We start from the raw sequence: 22,553 nt of genomic DNA, 5'->3' as shown, positions 1-22,553 counted from the left end.
TTAAGGGTAAATCCACATTAGGTATGTGGGAGGCTGTTAAAGAGAGGTTGATTAAAGTGCAGGATAGATGTCGGACCAATCTGAAATGGGGAATTAAGAGGGCTCTAAGAGAGGTCAAGAGATATTTTAAGCAAACAAGGTTAAGGAATGTCCCAAAGCCTTTCTTTCCACATATAAGAAACAAGAGGGTAATTACAGAAAGGGTTGGCCCACTCAAGGACCAAGGAGGCAAGTTATGCATGGAGTCAGAGAAAATGGGTGAGATTCTTAACAAGTACTTTATATCGGTATTCACCGTGGAGAGGGACATGACAGATATTGAGGTTAGGGATAGATCTTTAAGTACTCTAGGTCAAGTCGACATAAGGACGGAGAAAATTTTAGGTATTCTAAAAGGCATTAGGGTGGACAAGTCCCCAGGTCCAGATGCAATCTATCGCAGGTTACTGCGAGAGAGGAAATAGCTGAGGCCTTGACAGATGTCTTTGCAGCATCCTTGGACACAGGTGAGATTCCGGAGGACTGGAAAATTGCTCATATTATCCCCTTGTTTAAGAAGGGTAGCAGGGATAATCCAGGTAGTTATAGACTGGTGAGCCTGGCGTCAGTGGGAGGGAAAAAGTCAAGAGTGTGATGCTGCAAAAGCACAGTAGGTCAGGCAGCATCCAAGGAGCAGGAGGATCAATGTTTTGGGCAAGAGCCCTTCATCAGGAATGAGGCTGGGAGCCTCAGGGGTGGAGACATAAATGGAAGGGGGTGGAGGTAGCTGAGAGTGCGATCGGTGGATGGAGGTGGGGGTGAAGGTGAGAGGTCAGAGAGGAGGGTGGAGTGGATACTCTCCCCAATGTAGAGGAGACCACGTCGGGAGCAACGGATACAATAAATGAGATAGAGTCATAAAGTCACAGAGATGTACAGCACAGAAACAGACCCTTCGGTCCAACTCATCCATGCCGACCAGATATCCTGACCTAATCTAGTCCCATTTGCCAGCACTTGAACCCTTCCAATTCATTTACCCATCCAGATGCCTTTTAAATAATTCAATTGTACTAGTCTCCACTACTCCCTCTGGCAGCTCATTCCATACACTCACCACCCTCTGCATGAAAAAGTTGCCCCTTAGGTCCCTTTTATATTTTTCCCCTCTCACCCTAAACCTATGCCCTCTAGTTCTGGACTCCCCCACCCCAGGGAAAAGACTTTGTCTATTTATCCTATCCATGCCCCTCATAATTTTGTAAACCTCTATAAGGTCACCCCTCAGTCTCCGACGCTCCAGGGAAAACAGCCCCAGCCTGTTCAGCCTCTCCCTATAGCTCAGATCCTCCAACCCTGGCAACATCCTTGTAAATCTTTTCTGAACCCTTTCAAGTTTCACAACATCCTTCATTGGAAGGAGACCAGAATTGCACGCGATATTTCAAAAGTGGCCGAACCAACGTCTATCCATCTGCAACATGACCTCCCAACTCCTGTACTCAATACTCTGACCAATAAAAGAAAGCGTACCAAACGCCTTCTTCACTATCCTATCTACCTGCGACTCCACTTTCAAGGAGCTATGAACCTGCACTCCAAGGTCTCTTTGTACAGCAACACTCCTTAGGACCTTACCATTAAGTGTATAAATCCTGCTAAGATTTGCTTTCCCAAAATGCAGCACTTCGCATTTACCTGAATTAAACTCCATCTGCCACTTCTCAGCCCATTGGCCCATCTGGTCAAGATCCCATTGTACCCTGAGGTAACCTTCTCTGCTGTCCACTACACCTCCAATTTTGTTTTCATCTGTAAACTTACTAACTATACCTCTTATGCTCACATCTAAGTCTCTTATATATATGACAAAAAGTAGTGGACCCAGCACCGATCCTTGTGGCACTCCACTGGTCACAGGCCTCCAGTCTGAAAAACAACCCTCCACTACCATTTACCTGTATTTTACCTTTGAGCCAGTTCTGTAACCAAATGACTAGCTCTCCTGGTATTCCATGAGAACTAACCTTGCTAACCAAGTCTCCCATGGGGAACCTTACTAAAGTCCATATAGACCATGTCAACCACTCTGCCCTCATCAATCCTCTTTGTTACTTCTTCAAAAAACTCAATCAAGTTCATGAGACATGATTTCCCATGCACAAAGCCATGTATGGAGTGCTGATCACTGTGGAGAGGGTAGGGAAGCTGCTGGAGAAGATACTGAGGGATAGGATCTATTTCCATTTGGAAGAAAATGGTCTTATCAGTAACGGGCAGCATGGTTTTGTGCAGGGAAGGTCATGTCTTACCAACTTAATAGCATTCTTTGAGGAAGTGACAAAGTTGATTGATGAGGGAAGGGCTTCAATAAGGCATTTGATAAGGTTCCCCATGGTAGGCTGATGCAGAAAGTGAAGTCATTTGGAGTCCAGGGTGTACTGGCTAGATGAATAGAGAACTGGCTGGGCAACAGGACACAGAGAGTAGTAGTAGAAGGGAGTTTCTCGAAATGGAGAAGGGTGACCAGTGGTGTTCCACAGGGATCAGTGCTGGGGCCACTGTTGTTTGGGATATACATAAATGATCTGAAGGAAGGTATAGGTGGTATGATTAGCAAGTTTGCAGATGATGCTAAGATTGGTGGAGTAGCAGATAGTGACAGGGACTGTCAGAGGATACAGCAGATATTGATAGATTGGAGACTTGGGTAGAGAAATGGCAGAAGGAGTTCAATGTGGGCAAATGGGAGGTGATGCATTTTGGAAGATCCAGTTCAAGAGTACAGTAAATGGAAAAGTCCTGGGGAAAATTGATGTCCAAAGAGATCTGGGTGTTCAGGTCCATTGTTCCCTGAAGGTGGCAACGCAGGTCAGTAAAGTGGTCAAGAAGGTGTACGACATGCTTTCCTTCATCAGACGGGGCATTGAGTATAAGAGTTGGCAGCTCATGTTACAGTCGTATAGGACTTTGGTTTGGCCACATTTGGAATACTGCATACAGTTCTGGTCACCACATTACCAAAAGGATGTGGATGCTTTGGAGAGGGTGCAGAGGAGGATATTGTCTGGTTGGAGGGTGCTAGTTATGAAGAGAGATTGAATAGATTAGGATTATTTTCATTAGAAAGACAGGAGGTTGAGGGGGGACCTGACTGAGGTCTACAAAACCATGAGAGGTATAGATAGGGAGGATAGCAAGAAGCATTTTCCCAAGTGCGGAACTCAATTACTAGGGATCACGAGTTCAAAGTGAGAGGAGAAAGATTTAGGGGAGATATGTGTGAACATTTTTATACACAGAAGGTGGTAGGTGCCTGGAACACATTGCCAGTGGAGGTGGTAGAGGCGGGCACAAAAGCATTATTTATGATGTATCTAGACAGATACATGAATGGGCAGGGAGCAGAGGGATACGGACCCTTAGAAAATAGGCGACAGATTTAGATCGAGGATCTGGATCGGCACAGGCTTGGAGGGCCGAAGGGCCTGTTCCTGTGCTGGAATTTTCTTTGTTCTTTGGCTTTATGATGTCCAAGTTACATCAAACACCTGTTTATTGGTGCCTACATTTTCTATATTCCTGTGTGTCACTATTAATATGCCATTCTAATATCTGGGCAGTACCACTTTCTGATGGTCAATCTTTCTTTGTCTATATATCTGCGAGAAATTTCCACATTGAACCATAGAGTCACACATCATGGAAACAGACTTTTCGCTCTAATTAGTCCATGGCAACCATGTTTCCAAATTGAACTGCACCCATCTACTAGCATTCCAAACCTTTCCTGTTCTTGGTCGTCTCTGAATGTCTTTTAAATATTGTAACTGTACCCAGATCCATCACTTCCTCTGGCAGTTCCTTCCACACACTAACCACTCTCTGTTTAAAGAAGTTGCCTTTCGTGTCCTTTTTAAATTTTTCTCCTCTCACCTTAAAAATATGCCCCTAGTTTTGAACTCTCCCACTCTAGGAAAAAGACCCTTGCCTATTAACCCTAACCCTGCCCCTCGTGATTTGATAAACCTCGATACGGTCACCTCTCAACCTCCTATGCTATCGTGTAAAACAGTCCCAGCCTATCCGGCCTATTGTTATATTCCAAACTCTCGATTCCCAGTAACAGCCTGGCCAAGCTTTTCTGAGCTCGCTCCACTTTAATAATATCCAACCAGAGCTGCACACAGTACTCCACAAGTGGCCTCACCAACATCCTGTACAACCACAACGTGACATCCCAACTCCTATACTCACTAATGAAGGCTAGCGTGCTAAACATCTCCTTCACCTCCCTGTTTACCTGTGACGCAAATTTCAAAGAATTATGTCCCTGAATCTCCCCATGAGAACATTGTGTTTAATACAATCACACTGGAACCCGTTCAGTGTCAGCATCAGTGTGAGCTGTCTGTGCTCATTTACTTCACTCTGGATCTGCTTCCTAAGCCTATGTTAACAAAGACAAGTCAATATGGTTGGGAAAGATCCTCATTGTGAAGTAGAGTTTCAGTTCCCCCACCAATCAGCATGTGGCGTTACTGTAGCCTCTGTGATGGATGGGCTTTCCTCATTGCTCCAATCACTTCACACAGTAAAGTAACCAGAACCTGTTCCACATCTGTTCCTTTAGCCTCAGCTGGACTTTCTGTGATTGTAGTTAAAGCCAAATCATTTCCCAGAAGTAAATCAACTGTATCCAGAGGCAATTTCTTAACCTTCCTGACCACACTCGTCCAGGCAACTAAACACACTTCAACTGGACTCTGTACAATAGAAATGGAATATATTCTCCAATCTTTCCTAGTTTCCAATACTTGAGCTCTCTGCAGGGAAAGCTAACCCTTTCTTGTGTCAGGCAATGGGACCCTTTGTGAGAACCTCTCTGACATTGTCAAAGACATCTTGAAGCCGATTGTACTGGGGACCCCCAGCTTCTGTCACGACACTATGGATTTCTTACAGAAACTCAGCACCCACGGACCAGTCAAACCGGGAACATCCCTCGTCACAATGGACGTTTCCGCACTCTACACCAGCATCCCCCACAATGATGACATCGCGGCAACACCCTCAGTACTCAACACCAACAACTGTCAGTCTCCAAACACCATCCTACAACTCATCTGTTTTATCCTTGATCATAACGTCTTCACCTTTGTCAACCAGTTCTTCATCCAGACACATGGAACAGCCGTGGAGAACAAATTTGCACCCCAATATGCCAACATCTTCATGCACAGGTTTGAACAAGACTCCTTCTCTATGCAGGACCTCCAACTAACACCATACATCAGGTACATCAACAACATTTTCTTCCTCTGGACCCAGGGTGAGGAGTCACTGATAAAACTACACAGTGATATCAGCAAGTTTCATCCCACCATCAACCTCACCATGGACTACTCTCAACTGTCTCATTCTTGGACACGTGCGTCTCCATCAAGGATGCACACCTCAGCACCACACTCTACCACAAACCCACAGACAACCTCACAATGCTACACTTCTCCAGCTTCCACCCAAAACATATTAAAACAGCCATTCCCTATGGACAAGCCCTACGCGTACACTGGATCTGCTCAGATGAGGAGGAACATGACGGGCACCTGGAAGTACTCAGGGATGCCCTCACAAGAACGGGCTACGATGTTCAACTCATCAGCTACCAGTTCTGAGGTGCCACAGTGAGAAACTGTAATGACCTCCTCAGGAGACAGACATGTGCTGCAACTGACAGGGTACCCTTCATTGTTCAGTATTTCCCAGGGGCTGAAAAACTACGCCATGTTCTTCGTGACCTGCAACACATTATCCGTGAGGATGAGCACCTCACCAAGACCTTCCCCACACCTCCCCTAATTGCCTTTAAACAACCGCCAAACCTCAAACAGACCATTGTTCGTAGCAAACTGCCCGGCTCTCAGGACAACTCCGTACAACCCTGTCACGGTGGACGCTGCAAGACGTGTCAGATTGTGGACATAGATACCACTATTACACGTGGGGACACCTCCCACCTTGTACATGGCAGGTACTCATGTGGCTCAGCCAACGTTGTCTATCTTATACGTTGCAGGCAAGGATGCCCGGAGGTATGGTACATTGGGGAAACCGAGCAAAGGCTACGACAACGGATGAATGGGCACCGCACAACAATCAACAGACAGGAGGGTTCCCTCCCAGTTGGGAAACACTTCAGTGGTCCAGGACATTCAGCCCTGGACCTTCAGGTGACCATCCTCCAAGGTGGACTTCGGGACAGGCAGCAGTGAAAAGTGGCCGAGCAGAGGCTGATAGCTAAGTTCGGTACCCACAGGGAGGGCCTCAACCAGGACCTTGGGTTCATATTGTACTATAGGTGACCCCACTGCAGTACACATACACACACACACACAGACACACACATTCACCGACAGACAGACAGACACACACACAGACGCGCGCGCACGCACACACACACACACTCACACACGGACACATACACAGACACACATTCACCAACAGACAAACAGACACTACTACACACACGGACACACACACACTCTCCTACAGACCCATAAACTCACACAGACCCTGTCTCATACACAAGCTCTCTCTCATATGCTCACACATACACACCCATACTCACATGCACTCTCTTACAGACTTATACACAGTCACACTCACACACACAAAACACATGCTCTCTCACAGACACTCATAACTTCCCCCCACCCCCACCATCCCAACACACACGCACACACAACACCAGGTTATAGTCCAACAGGTTTAATTGGGAGCGCATATGCTTTCAGAGCGTCACTTCTTCATCCACTACCACCTGATGAAGGAGCGTCGCTCCGAAAGCTAGTGCTTCCAATTAAACCTGTTGGACTATAACCTGGTGTTGTGTGATTTTTAATTTCAGCTTCGACTGGTTTTATCGCTCTGGCAAAGTTACTTTGCCTGACCGTTTCATATTCAGTCGGAGATTGTCCAAACTGTCCACTTAAATTCCTAAACTTGGATGCAGCTAGAAACATTTTTTAATTGTATCATAAACCTGAGAAATCTCTGACAGTGAGGCACAGATTTCCTTGCTTTACCTGTCAATTTACTCCAAATGAGCAACGGCCTGTCCTATTCTGATCAGTTAACTTATCTTAGTATTTTCTCGACTGATGTTAAGGCCCCACATTCTTTCAGTTTTGGAAGGGCCCAAGCAAGCGCCAACACTTATTACAGCATTTCTAATTGTGAAGCAGAATTTCTGCACCAGGGCTCATAACAGCTTTCGGTGTGTCTAGTTATAAGTGTATCATTTAAAGCTGATGATCATTTTTCCTCGCTTTCAGAACAACTGTTTCCTACAAATGGACTCGAGTTATGGATAAACAATTATGAACTGTCAACAATTAACTCCACCAGTTAAACCTGTAACCCCCTTATAAAACTCCCCCTGCACACCTATACAAATAGGCACAAAGGAAAAGATTGGTGTTAAGGATGGGAGAAAGATTGGGAACACTGTTCAATTGTTCTGTCCATTGGGTCTGCTGAGACAATTCCTTTGCGTTGTCAAGACTTATTGTTCATTGTCGCTGTCTCTCTCTCTCTCACACACACAAGCGATGTATATTCAGCAGGGTAAGCGTTACTTTGAAGGAGCGTCGCTACGAAAGCTAGTGTACTTTCAATTAAACCTGTTGGACTATAACCTGGTGTTGTGTGATTTTTAACTGTACATAGTCACTATATTCAGCAGGGTAAGGGTTACTCACTGTATAACTATACATAGTCACTATATTCAGTAGGGTAAGGGTCACTCACTGTGTAACTGTACATAGTCACTGTATATTCAGCTGGGTAAGGTCATTCACTGTGTAACTGTACATAGTCACTGTATATTCAGCAGGGTAAGGGTTACTCACTGTATAACTGTACATAGTCACTGTATATTCAGCAGGGTAAGGGTTACTCACTGTGTAACTGTACATAGTCACTGTATATTCAGCAGGGTAAGGGTTACTCACTGTATAACTGTACATAGTCACTGTATATTCAGCAGGGTAAGGGTTACTCACTGTGTAACTGTACATAGTCACTGTATATTCAGCAGGGTAAGGGTCACTCACTGTGTAACTGTACATAGTCACTGTATATTCAGCAGGGTAAGGGTTACTCACTGTGTAACTGTACATAGTCACTATATTCAGTAGGGTAAGGGTCACTCACTGTGTAACTGTACATAGTCACTGTATATTCAGCAGGGTAAGGGTCACTCACTGTGTAACTGTACATAGTGACTGTATATTCAGCAGGGTAAGGGTCACTCACTGTATAACTGTACATAGTCACTATATTCAGTAGGGTAAGGGTCACTCACTGTGTAACTGTACATAATCACTGTGTATTCAGCAGGGTAAGGGTTACTCACTGTGTAACTGTACATAGTCACTGTATATTCAGCAGGGTAAGGGTTACTCACTGTATAACTGTACATAGTCACTGTATATTCAGCAGGGTAAGGGTCACTCACTGTGTAACTGTACATAGTCACTGTATATTCAGTAGGGTAAGGGTTACTCACTGTGTAACTGTACATAGTCACTGTATATTCAGCAGGGTAAGGGTCACTCACTGTGTAACTGTACATAGTCACTGTATATTCAGCAGGGTAAGGGTTACTCACTGTATAACTGTACATAATCACTGTATATTCAGCAGGGTAAGGGTCACTCACTGTGTAACTGTACATAATCACTGTATATTCAGCAGGGTAAGGGTCACTCACTGTATAACTGTACATAGTCACTGTATATTCAGCAGGGTAAGGGTCACTCACTGTGTAACTGTACATAATCACTGTATATTCAGCAAGGTAAGGGTCACTCACTGTGTAACTGTACATAGTCACTGTATATTCAGCAGGGTAAGGGTCACTCACTGTGTAACTGTACATAGTCACTGTATATTCAGCAGGGTAAGGGTCACTCACTGTGTAACTGTACATAATCACTGTATATTCAGCAAGGTAAGGGTCACTCACTGTGTAACTGTACATAGTCACTGTATATTCAGCAGGGTAAGGGTTACTCACTGTATAACTGTACATAGTCACTGTATATCCAGCAGGGTAAGGGTCACTCACTGTGTAACTGTACATAGTCACTGTATATTCAGCAGGGTAAGGGTCAATTAGTGTTTTTGTCATTGTGACCATATAAAGTCACTGTGTATTCAGAAAAATGAAATCAAACACCAGATGTACCTAATCTGAACTTCAAGCAGCTGAATTTCCATTGTTTTCTAGTTAATGATATATTACTGATTATTCCCTTCCAGGGATATGGTGTTGTGAGTCTCGTGAATTAGTCTCAGAATATGAACGCAGTTGTGAATGATATGCCAATGATCCTGTTGGCGTAACTGATAGTCCTGTAGTTATACAGGATAGGGGAGGGGGAGGGGGAGGGGGAAGGAAGTGGTGGGGGGAGTGGGGGAGGGGAAGTGATAGGGAAGGGGGGGGTGAAGTGGGGGCGGGGGGGAGGGGGAGGGGGCGGGGCCAGGGTGCAGTTGGTGTATTGCAGAAATTCAATTTGAAACCAACCAGTTTAGTCTGAGTACAGTGACTGTGAAGAGGCAGTCCCGATCTTCAAGTAAGCCAGCTTGGTCTGTCCTGTCCATGTGGCTGTGCCTCTGGCACGTATTTCGAGTCAGAGGCCAGTACAGCACAGGCACAGACCCTTCGATCCAACCTGTCCATGCCGACCAGATATCCTAAATTAATCTAGTCCCATTTGCCAGCACTTAGCCCAGATCCCTCTAAACCCTTCCTATTCATATACCCATCCAGATGCCTTTTAAATGCTTTAATTGTCCCAGCTTCCTCTGACAGCACATTCCATACATGTACCACCCTAGGTGTATAAAAGTTGTCCCTTAGGTCCCTCTTAAATCTTTCCCCTCTCACTCAAAAAACTATGCCCTCTAGTTTTGGACTCACCCGTTCAAGGGAAATGATCTTGTTTCCACTGAAAGCAGTTGAGACCAAAACGTTGTATGATTTCAAGGAGTTGGAAAAGAGCACTTGAGACTAAAGAAATCAAAGGATCTGAGGGAAAAGTGGGAAATTGATTTGGATGATCAGCCATGATCATACTGAGTGACAGGGCAGGCTCAAAGGGCTGAATGGCCTCCTCCTGCTCCTGTCTATGGACCAATGAGATATTTCACTTCATTTCATTTCAAAGAAATATTCTATTGAGGAAGAATGAATCTATTAGAAAGATGTACCATCAGTGGCTGACTGAGGAAATTAAAGAGGGTATCAAATTGAATTTTAAAAATTCACTCCAGAAAAGTTTACTGATAGGTTAGAAAATAGGATCAATTGTAGAAACCAGCAAAGAATGACAAAAATAAATCAGGGAGAATGAACTAGAATAAGAGAGAAAGCCAAATGGAAATATCTAAAGAGTTGGGAAAACTTTCTGTAAATAATCGAAAAGGAGCAGGATATAACTGGAGTGAGGCTTGGTCACCGTAAGAGTTTGGGGAATTGATAATGTACGATAAGGAAATGGCAGAAGCACTGAAAAGGTATCGTGTGTGATGCACTGTAAAGGTATCGTGTGTGATGCACTGTTTAAGACATAAGAAAACATCCCAGGAATTAAAGCAAATCCTAGGACAGGCACTGGGAAGCCTGCAAACACTAAAGGCGGACACATCCCTATGGGCTTCCTATGAGCTTTCAGTACATGGCTGCAGCCAGAGCAGATACTGCTGATCCTAACCTTCCAAAATACCATGACTGTGGAAAGGTCCCACATTATTACACAATAGCGAATCTGTGTGATTACAGGACAGTCTGTGTGATTACAGGACAGTCAGTGTGGTTACAGAACTGTTAGTCTGTGTGATTACAGGACAGTCAGTCTGTGAGATTACAGGACAGTCAGTGTGATTACAGGACAGTCTGTGTGGTTACAGGACAGTCAGTTTGGGTGGCTACAGGACAGTCAGTCTGTGTGGTTACAGGACAGTCAGTTTGGGTGGCTACAGGACAGTCAGTCTATGTGATTACAAAACAGTCAGTCTGTGGTTACAGGACAGTCAGTCTGTGTGGTTACAGGACAGTCAGTTTGGGTGGCTACAGGACAGTCAGTCTGTGTGGTTACAGGACAGACAGTATGATTACAGAACAGACAGTCTGTGTGGTTATAGAGTCGTAGAGTCATAGAGATGTACAGCATACAAACAGACTCTTCAATCCAATCCGTCCATGCTGACCAGATATCCCAACCCAACTCATCCAGCAATTCCTCCTCTATAATCTGGACATTTTGCAAGATGTCACCATCTATTTCCCTACAGTCTATATCTTCCATATCCTTTTCCAAAGTAAATACTGATGCTGAATACAGGACAGTCAATCTGTGTGATTACAGGATAGTCAGTCTGTGGTTACAGGACAGTCAGTCTGTGTGGTTACAGAACAGACAGTGTGTGATTACAGAACAGTCAGTCTGTGTGGTTACAGAACAGTCAGTCTGTGTGATTATAAAACAGTCAGTCTGTGTGATTACAGAACAGTCAGTCTGTGTGGTTACAGAACAGTCAGTCTGTGTGATTATAAAACAGTCTGTGTGATTATAAAACAGTCAGTCTGTGTGATTACAGAACAGTCAGTCTGTGTGATTACAGAACAGTCAGTCTGTGTGGTTACAGAACAGTCAGTCTGTGTGATTATAAAACAGTCAGTCTGTGTGATTACAGAACCGTCAGTCTGTGTGATTACAGAACAGTCAGTCTGTGTGATTATAAAACAGTCAGTCTGTGTGATTACAGAACAGTCAGTCTGTGTGATTACAGAACAGTCAGTCTGTGTGATTATAAAACAGTCTGTGTGATTACAGAACAGTCAGTCTGTGTGATTACAGAACAGTCAGTCTGTGTGGTTACAGAACAGTCAGTCTGTGTGGTTACAGAACAGTCAGTCTGTGTGATTATAAAACAGTCAGTCTGTGTGATTACAGAACAGTCAGTCTGTGTGATTACAGAACAGTCAGTCTGTGTGGTTACAGAACAGTCAGTCTGTGTGATTATAAAACAGTCAGTCTGTGTGATTACAGAACAGTCAGTCTGTGTGATTACAGGACAATCGGTCTGTGGTTACAGGACAGTCAGTCTGTGTGATTGTAAAACAGTCAGTCTGTGTGATTATAGAACAGACAGTGTGTGATTACAGAACAGTCAGTCTGTGTGATTACAGAACAGTCGGTCATAGTCATAGAGTCATAGAGATGTACAGCATGGAAACAGATCCTTCGGTCCAACCTGTCCATGCCGACCAGATATCCCAACCCAATCTAGTCCCACCTGCTAGCACCCGGCCCATATCCCTCCAAACCCTTCCTGTTCATATACCCATCCAAATGCCTTTTAAATGTTGCAATTGTACCAGCCTCCACCACTTCCTCTGGCAGCTCATTCCATACACGTACCACCCTCTGTGTGAAAAAGTTGCCACTGAGGTCTCTTTTATATCTTTCCCCTCTCACCCTAAACCTATGCCCTCTAGTTCTGGATTCCCCGACCCCAGGGAAAAGACTTTGTCTATTTACCCTATCCATGCTCCTCATAATTTTGTAACCCTCTATAAGGTCACCCCTCAGCCTCCGACGCTCCAGGGAAAACAGCCCCAGCCTGTTCAGCCTCTCCCAATAGCTCAAACCTTCCAACCCTGGCAACATCCTTGTAAATCTTTTCTGAACCTTTTCAAGTTTCACAACATCTTTCCAATAGGAAGGAGACCAGAATTGCACGCAATATTCTAACAATGGCCTAACCAATGTCCTGTACAGCCGCAACACGACCTCCCAAATCTTGTACTCAATATTCTGACCAATAAAGGAAAGCATACCAAACACCTTCTTCACTATCCTATCTACCTGTGACTCCACTTTCAAGGAGCTATGAACCTGCACTTCAAGGTCCCTTTGTTCAGCAACACTCCCTAGGACCTTACCATTAAGTGTATAAGTCCTGCTAAGATTTGCTCTCCCAAAATGCAGCACCTCACATTTATCTGAATTAAACTCCATCTGCCACTTCTCAGCCCATTGGCCCATCTGATCAAGATCCTGTTGTAATCTGAGGTAAACCTCTTCGCTGTCCACTACACCTCCAATTTTGGTGTCAGCTGCAAACTTACTAACTGTACCTCTTATGCTCACATCCAAATCATTTATGTAAATGACAAAAAGTAGTGGACCCAGCACCGATCCTTGTGGCACTCCACTGGTCACAGGCCTCCAGTGTGAAAAACAACCCTCCACCATCATCCTCTGTCTTCTACCTTTGAGCCATTTCTTCTATGTGATTACAGGACAGTCAGTTTGTGTGATTACAGAACAGTCAGTCTGTGTGATTACAGGACAGTCAGTCTGTGCAATTACAGGACAGTCGACCTGTGTGGTTACAGGACAGACAGTCTGTGTGATTACAGAAGCAGAGGTCTGTATGATTTCAGGACAGACTGTCTGTAATTACAGGAAGTCAGTCTGTGTGATTACAGGACAGTCAGTCTGTGTGATTACGGAACAGTCTGTGTGATTACAGGACAGTCAGTCTGTGTGATTACAGGACAATCAGTCTATGTGATTACAGAACAGTTGGTCTGTGTGATTACAAGACAATCAGTCTGTGTGATCACTGGACAGTCGATCTGTGTGATTACACAAGTGTCAGTCAGTGTGATTACAGAACAGTTCAGTGTGATTACAGAACACGATGGCTCAGTGGGTAGCACTGCTGCCTCACGGTGCCAGGGACCTGGACTCGATTCCATCCTTGGGTGACTGTCTGTGTGGTTACAGAACAGTCAGACTGTGTGATTACAGGACAGTCAGTGTGATTACAGAACAGTCAGTGTGATTACAGGACAGTCAGTGTGATTACAGAACAGTCAGTGTGATTACAGGACAGTCAGTCTGTGTGATTACAGAACAGTCAGTGTGATTACAGGACAGTCAGTCTGTGTGATTACAGAACAGTCAGTGTGATTACAGGACAGTCAGTCTGTGTGATTACAGAACAGTCAGTGTGATTACAGAACAGTCTGTGTGATTACAGAACAGTCAGTGTGATTACAGAACAGTCAGCCTGTGTGATTACAGGACAGTCAGTGTGATTACAGAACAGTCAGTGTGATTACAGGACAGTCAGTCTGTGTGATTACAGAACAGTCAGTGTGATTACAGGACAGTCAGTCTGTGTGATTACAGAACAGTCAGTGTGATTACAGAACAGTCTGTGTGATTACAGAACAGTCAGTGTGATTACAGGACAGTCAGTGTGATTACAGAACAGTCAGTGTGATTACAGGACAGTCAGTCTGTGTGATTACAGAACAGTCAGTGTGATTACAGAACAGTCAGCCTGTGATTACAGAACAGTCAGTGTGATTACAGAACAGTCAGCCTGTGTGATTACAGAACAGTCAGTGTGATTACAGAACAGTCAGCCTGTGTGATTACAGAACAGTCGGTGTGATTACAGAACAGTCAGCCTGTGTGATTACAGAACAGTCGGTGTGATTACAGAACAGTCAGCCTGTGTGATTACAGAACAGTCGGTGTATATGTACGAATCCAGTTCTGGAAGTTGATGTCTTATCCTGCTCTTTTTCTCCCTCTCTGTATCTGTATAGGAGAAGTTAAAGTTTGTGACAGTTCTAGGAGCAGGATTATTGTGTGGGACAGCTCTGGCCATCATTATCCCTGAAGGAATCGAACTGCTGCTGGGAGATCTCACGACAGGTTAGTGCCCACTTACACTCACTATTATTCCTGTAAAGACATAACCTGTGTAGGGCCATAGATATCTTTGTGTTTGAGAGAGTTAGGAGTTATATCGATTGAGATGCACCACTCCATTCCGAGGTGAATGATGGAAAGTGGGCATATACATGACAAGGGTAACTATAGAAGGAGCAGCGAGACTCGAAGGGGTTCAAAGAGATTGATCGATACAAGTTGGTCAATAAACTGACACAATCGGAAAACCTACCAGGCCGTGGGCAGATGGTCCTCAATGAGCTCTCTGTTCTCTTCCTCTGCCCTCCCTGCCCCCTGTCTTGCCCCTTTCCCTTTCCCTATCCCCTCCCCTCCACTTTCCTCCCTCCCATCTATGCCCCATCTCCACCATCGCCTTGCCCATGCTCTCCAAACTCCAGCTGATATAGATCTGGTTAACCTTGACCTCCTTCATACAACAATCCCTCATCCCAGGAATGAGTTGAGTGACCTTCCATTACATTTCCCTGTTGGGCAGGTACATCCTTCCTTGTGTACACAAAGGCAACATACCATGTGGGATCTTCATTATGTGCTGTACCTTCATGTTAACTTTGTATGGTGATGTCCAAGGACTTCCCAGTCTGTCACAATTCAAAACATATTCTGCTTTCTTGTTCTTATAGTAAAAGAGGATATCTCCACACTTGGCCCACATTACATTCCTTATGTGATATTCTTTCCTATTTGTCCAACCTGCCCCTTATTCCTCTGCTAAATTTCCCACCAAATTTCTATCATCTGCAAACAGACGTGTTACACACAGCCCTCTCATTGTGAGAAATAGCAGAGTCCCATGCACTGATTCCATCACATCAGTGAGTACCTGAACCCAGAGCCTGAAGACCTGACTCCCTCGGTGAAGCTGCTGTGATATTGTCTTCGCCGGTGAGATACCTTAATGCCGCTGATTCAGGTGGGAAAATCTCACCATCTCCAATTGGCTTCCAAAGTGACCGCTTAATTATTCATTCCTCTGAATGTTTCTTTTCAAACTGAGGCCTGGGGGCAAGGTTTCATGCCTGATGCACCGAGAAGGGGGCAGTGAATACAGGGCAGCGTGCTTCTGTGAGGAGATAAAAACAACACAAAGAGGAAATATGTCCACACTTTGAAAGGATGCATTTTGATAAATTCTGTCGTCTGAAATTACAGATCAGCAGAGGAATATATCACAGAAGCAAGTTATCACGGAATATGAGGTGTCTGATGGAAAGCATGCAGGCACAAAAGAATTTGCACCCCCCCATTTTGTGATTGGCATTTCCCTCGTCATGGGCTTCCTCCTTATGTTCATCATTGATCAGATTGGCAACTGCATTGCATGGCAAGGAGGTATGTTCATCTCTCTTACAACAGAAACTTGGATAATATTAAAACCAAACTCCTTTCTCTCCCAGTTGGCCTAGTGATAGAGAGAGAGAGAGAGAAGAAATAAAGATTTGTATTTATATAGCACCTTGGAGTGCCATGGGGATCAGTGTTGGGACCACAATTATTTACAACATGGTCATGTATGTACTATCACCAAGTTTGTAGCTAACACAAAAACCATTGGGAAGGCAAGTGGTGAGGGTCCCTCACAGAGTCTGCAGAGGGATATGGACAGGTTCGGTGAGTGGGCAGAAACTTTGCAGATGGAATATAATGTGGGGAAATGGGAAGTTATGGGCAGGAAAAGTAGTGGAGCTGAATATTATTTCACCAAAAAAAAGCAAAGAACTGTAAGTGTGGAATATGAAACAAAAATAGAAATTGCTGGAGAAACGTATTTATGGAGAGAAGAACAGGGCTAACATTTCAAGTCCAGTGACCCTTCTTCAGTTTTGTTCAGATGCTGCAGTTCTCCAGCAATTTCTGCTTTCATGATGAACATTATTTAAAGATAAGAAGAAAGCTATGGACCAGAGGGATTTGGGCATCCTATCAATGGTCTAGGGTACTGTCACTAGACTAATACTCCAGAGATACAGCCCAATATTCTGGGTACATGGGTTTGAATCCTACGGTGACAGATAATTAAAACTTGAATTTGGTAAAAATCTGGAATTCAAAGTCGAATTTGAATGAGCTTTATTGTCACATGTACTCGAATGAGTACAGTGAAAAGTTTATAGGTCACCATTTACAGTATCCATACCGCGGTACAGCTTCTTCAGATGCAAGAATCTAAAAGATCGAGAAATAAAATGTCCAGCATTGCAGAAATAAAGGTTCATAACCACAGTTCTTCCAACTCATACCACGCTGGCACCAAGCCTCCAGTCCACACTGGGCCCAGGCTCCAGACCACTCTGAGCTTCAAGGGGAGGATCATGAGGCTGGGAGATCGCACTGGAATCACCTCAAAACCAGGAGAACATGCTGAGACCATGCCAGGCTGAAAGAACGCCCGGCTGGGAGGACACCACGCCACACTGGGAGATCACTATGTCAAACCAGGGGGCACTACGCCACACTGAGAGATCACTATGTCAAACCAGGGCGGGGCACCACGCCACACTGGGAATCACTATATCAAACCAGGGGCACCATGCCACACTGGGAGAGCACTATGTCAAACCAGGAGGGCACCACGCCATACTGGGAGATCACTATGTCAAACCAGGAGGGCACCATGCCACACTGGGAGATCACTATGTCAAATCAGGAGGGCACCACGCCATACTGGGAGATCACTATGTCAAACCAGGAGGGCACCATGCCACACTGGGAGATCACTATGTCAAACCAGGAGGGCACCACGCCATACTGGGAGATCACTATGTCAAACCAGGAGGGCACCACAGGTGGCCGCTGTGCCAAGCTGGGAAGGTCCCTCGCCGTGTCTGCTCTGAGGTCAGGAGTCATCAGAGACCAGGGGTGATCAGGGACCAGGAGTCGTCGAGGACCAGGGGTCATCAGGGACCAGGAGTCGTCGAGGACCAGGGGTCATCAGGGACCAGGGGTCATCAGGGACCAGGGGTCATCAAGGACCAGGAGTCATCAGGGACCAGGAGTCGTCGAGGACCAGGGGTCATCAGGAACCAGGAGTCATTGAGGACCAGGGGTCATCAGGGACCAGGGGTCATCAGGGATCAGGAATCTTCGGAGACCAGGAGTCGTCCAAATGCCAGGTGAGAAGAAAAAGAAAACATACATATGGGAAAGAAAAGGGGAAAAAAAGGAAGGAAAATGGACAGAGTGGGGCAGTGAGTTCCAGCTGAAGCATCCTCCAAGGCTGCCATCTTGGAATCTCCTCCAATGTTGATTGTCGTAAAAAAATCATCTGCCCTTTAGAGAAGGACAATCTGCTGTCCTCACCCTGCTCTGGCAAGTGAAATGTTGGTCTTTATTTCAAAGGGAGTGGAATTTAAAAACAGGGAAATCTTCCTGAAACAGTACAAGGCATGAGTCAGACTACACCAGGAATACTGGGAACAGTTCTGGGCTCCTTATCGAAGGAAAAATATGTTGGTATTGGAAGCTATTACAGAGAAGGTCCACTAGGCTGAGGCCAGGTTTGGAGGAACTGTCATATGAGGAGATGTTGAATAGATTGGGAACAAAAACACAGTGGGTCTGGCTGTGGAGAGATAAAACAGAGTTAACTTTGGAATCCAGTGACCCTTCTTCAGAACAGATAGCAGCTGGGAAAAGGTGATATATATGATGATGATAGGACTGTGGTTGGGAATTTGGTGCTGAGGGGAGGAGACAGATAGATGAGACTGTGTGAACAGGAGGGAGAGAGAAACAGTGACAGAGAGAGGGAAAGAGAGAGAGAGAAAGAGAGAGAAAGAGAGAAGGGGGGAGCAGACAAAGGGATTGCTGATACAAATCTGGGGAAGAGCCCTCAGTTGAGAGTGGGCTGCTGGGGAAGCACAGCAGGTCAGGCAGCGTCCGAGGGGCAGGAGAATCAACGTCTCAGGCAGAAGCCCTTCATCAGGAAAGGCCTGGGGAACTGATGACCCTAATGGTATTGTCACTAGAATATTAACTCTGAAACTCAGCTAATGTTCTGGGGACGCAGTTTGAATCCCGCCAGGATAGATGGTGAAATTTAAAATTCAATAAAACAAATCTGGAATTAAGCTTCTACTGATAACCATGAAATATTAATTGTCAATTGTCAAGAAAACCCATCTGATTCAGGGATATCCTTCAGGGAAGGGAATCTTCCACAAATATAAAAGCAGGGATGTACTTCTGAGACTTCTATAAGACTCTGGTCAGACCACATTTGGAATATTGTGCACAGTTTTGGGCCCCAAATCTCAGGGAGGATTTACTGGCCTTGGACTGTGATCAGAGGAGGTTCATGAGAATGGTCCCAGGAATGAAAAGCTTGAGGACTCTGGGTTTATACTCGATGGAGTTTAGAAGGATGAGGGGGGATCTAATTGAAAAATACAGAATTCTGAATGGACTGGATAGAGTGGGTGTTGGGAAGATGTTTCCATTGGTAGGAGAGAGTAGGACCCAAGGCCACAGCCTTAGAGTAAAAGGAAGACCCTTTAGAATGGAGATAAGGAGAGACTTCTTCAGCCAGAGAGTGGGGAATCTATGGAATTCACAGCTCCAGAAGGTTGTGGAGGTCAGGTCATTGAGTATATTTAAGGCTGAGATAGATAGGTTCTTGAGTATCAAGGGGACCAAGGGTTATAGGGAGAAAGCAGGAGAATGGTGGTTGAGAAACTTATCAGCCATGATTGAATGGTGGGGCAGACTCGACGGGCTGAATGGCCTAATTTTTGCTCCTCTATTTTATGGTCTTATCCTCGCTTGGTCTGGCCTATATGTGACTCCAGACCTAAATGTGGTTGACTCTCAACTGCCCTCTGAAATCACCAAGGAAGCCACTCAATTGGATTGATCACTATGAAGGATCCACAAGGAAAAGAAACCAGAGGATCACTTGGCATCGACGTTGGCATTAGGAAAGACAACAGCAGGAAATGCTCTGTTAACCCTGCAAAGTATTCCTCACTAACATCTGGGGGCTGCTGTCAAAATTGGGCGAGCTGTCTGACAGACAACAGAGGAACCTCGATTATCTGACATTCAATTAACCAAAGTTTGGACTATACAAACTAGATCACAAGGTCCTGATGCTCAGCTAAACTGTGTTATTCGGCATTTGATTAACCGAGCAAAACATTCCCCGCCCGTGTCCTTCGGATAACCAAGGTTCCTCTGTAGTCTAGTAACAGCCTGACATAGTTGTACTCAAGGTATTTTTCCTTACCAGCAATGTCCCAGACACCACCATCACCATTCCTGAATATGTCGTGACCCCCCCAGCAGAAGTGATGGCACAGTGTTATACAGTTGGGAGGGAGCTGTTCTGGGAGTCCCCAACATTGACTCCGGACCCCATGAAATCTCATGGCTTCAGGTTAAACATGAGCAAGGAAACCTCCTGATTACCACGTACCGTCCTCCCTCGGCTGATGAATCGGCACTCCTCCATGTTGAACAACACTTGAAGGAAGCATGGACGATGACAAGGGCATAAAATGTACTCTGGATGGGGGTTTTCAACGTCTACCACCAAGAGTGGCTCGACAGCATCATTACTGATTGAGCTGGTCAAGTTTTAAAGGACATAACTGCTAGACTGGGCCTGCAGCAGGTAATGAGGGAACCAACAAGATGGAAAAACATAAGTAACTATTTCGATTAGATTAAATTCCCTACAGTGCGGCAACAGGCCCTTCGGCCCAACCAGTCCACACCGACCCTCCGAAGAGTAACCCGCCCAGACCCACCTCCCTCTGACCAATGCACCTAGCACTATGGGCAATTTAGCATGGCCAATTCACCTGACCTGCACATCTTTGGACTGTGGGAGGAAACCGGAGCACCCGGAGGAAACCCACGCAGACACAGGGAAAACGTGCAAACTCCACACAGTCAGTCGCCCAAGGCTGGATTCAAACCTGGTACCCTGGTGCTGTGAGGCAGCAGTGCTAACCACTGAGCCACAAAACTGAAAGATGCTGTAAATTGGAAACAAAAGCATAAATTGCCTGAAAACATCAACAGGTCTGGCAGCTTCTGTGGAGAGGAACCAGAGTTAGTGTTTCGGGTTGCGTGACCCTTCCTCAGAACTGGTGGTAGCTGGGAAAATATGAGTTTACTTGCAGAAGATAGGATGGAGGAGGGGGTAAGGAGTAAATGATAGGTGAGGATAGAGACCAAAGAGAGAGAAAGTAGATAAGCAGGAGGCTAGAAGAACACAGCAAGCCAGGCAGCATCAGGAGGTGGAGAAGTGTAAACAGTTGGACAGAGAAAGGAGTGGATAACGATCAGGGTAGGAGGGTGAATAGCTGTTAATAATGACTAACAATATGTAATAGCAGACCATGTGATAATAAGGAGGTTGGGCGAAGGACATGGGAGAACTCAAACCCTAAAATTATTGAACTCATTTTATTAAGTCCAGAGGCTGCAGGGTCCCCAAGTGGAAAATGAGGTGCTGCTCTTCCAGCTTGTGTTGAGCTTCACTGGAGCCCTGCAGCAAGCCTGAGACAGAGATGTTGGCCAAGGAACAAGGGGTTTGTTGACAAACATACTTGGTCTCATCCTTACCAATCTGCCAGTACAGATTCTTCTGTCCATGACAATATTAGTAAGAGTGACCCACCGCACAATCCTTGTTGAAATGAAATCCCTCTTCCACATTGAGAGTACCCCTCCATCGTGTTGTGTGGCATTACACCGTGCTAAATGGGACAGACTTCGAACAGATCTAGCAAACCAAGACTGGCCATCCATGAGGCGCTCTGGGCCATCAACAGCAACAGAACTGTACTCCAGCACAACCTGCACCCTTCATGGCCTGCCATACCCCCACTCAACCATGACCATCATCCAGGGGATCAACCTTGGTTCAATGGAGAGTGCCGGAGGGCACACCAGAAACAGCACCAGATATACCTGAAGGTGAGGTGTGAACAGGATTCCTTGAACAGCATACGCAGCAAGTGATAGATAGAGCTAAGTGATCCCACAACAAATGGATCAGATTGAAGCTCTGCAATCCTGTCACGTCCAGTCATGAAGGTGGTGGACTCACTGCAGGAGGAGGCCCCACAAATAACTCCATCCTCAATGATGGAAGAGTCCTGTATATTGGTGTGAAACATAAGGCTGAAGCTTTCGCAGTAATCTTCAGCCAGAAGTGCTGAGTGGATCATCCATTTTGGGTTCCTCCAGTGGTCCCCAGCATCAGAGACACCAGTATCCAGCCAACTTGATTCACTCCACGTGATATCAAGAAACAGCTGGAGGCACTGGATACTGCAAAGGCAATGGGCCCTGACAATATTCCGGTAATAGTACTGAAGACGTGTGCTCCAGAATTTGCTGTTCCCCTAGCCAGGCTGTTCCAGTACAATTACAACACTGGCATCTGCCCAACAATGTGGAATATTGCCCAGATATAGTCTGTACACAAAAAGCAGGACAAATCCACCTCAGCCAATCCTTGCCCCATTTACTCTCAATCATCAGTAAAACGATGGAAGGTGTCATTGATAGTGCTACCGCGCAGCACCAGCTCAGCAATAACCTGCTCAGTGACGCCCAGTTTGGGATTCTGCCAGGACCACTCAGCTCCTGACCTCATTACAGCCTTGGTTCAGATATGGACAACAGAGCTGAATTCCAGAGGCGAGGTGAGACAGACAGGCCTTGATATCAAGGCTGCATTTGACTGAGTGTGCCAGCAAGGAGCCCTGGCAAAAA

The 22,553-nt window shown here is 45.4% G+C and overlaps 1 protein-coding gene across 2 annotated transcripts in view; it reads left to right on the top strand.

The window, feature by feature from the left end:
• LOC140456524 (zinc transporter ZIP9-like) overlaps window positions 1–22,553 on the top strand; it is a 91,520-nt gene that overhangs the window by 47,875 nt on the left and 21,092 nt on the right. For both annotated transcript variants that reach the window (XM_072550744.1, XM_072550743.1), the window contains exons 2-3: window positions 14,678–14,786; window positions 15,978–16,157. In XM_072550744.1, coding sequence (XP_072406845.1) covers window positions 14,678–14,786; window positions 15,978–16,157 — 289 coding nt within the window. The remainder of the gene's footprint in view (window positions 1–14,677; window positions 14,787–15,977; window positions 16,158–22,553) is intronic.

The sequence above is a fragment of the Chiloscyllium punctatum genome, chromosome 3 (assembly GCF_047496795.1).
Source record: "Chiloscyllium punctatum isolate Juve2018m chromosome 3, sChiPun1.3, whole genome shotgun sequence".
In the NCBI taxonomy this organism is placed as follows: domain Eukaryota; kingdom Metazoa; phylum Chordata; class Chondrichthyes; order Orectolobiformes; family Hemiscylliidae; genus Chiloscyllium; species Chiloscyllium punctatum.
The sequence above is the reverse complement of the archived record's forward strand: the minus strand, read 5'-3'. Positions and strand labels throughout refer to the sequence as shown.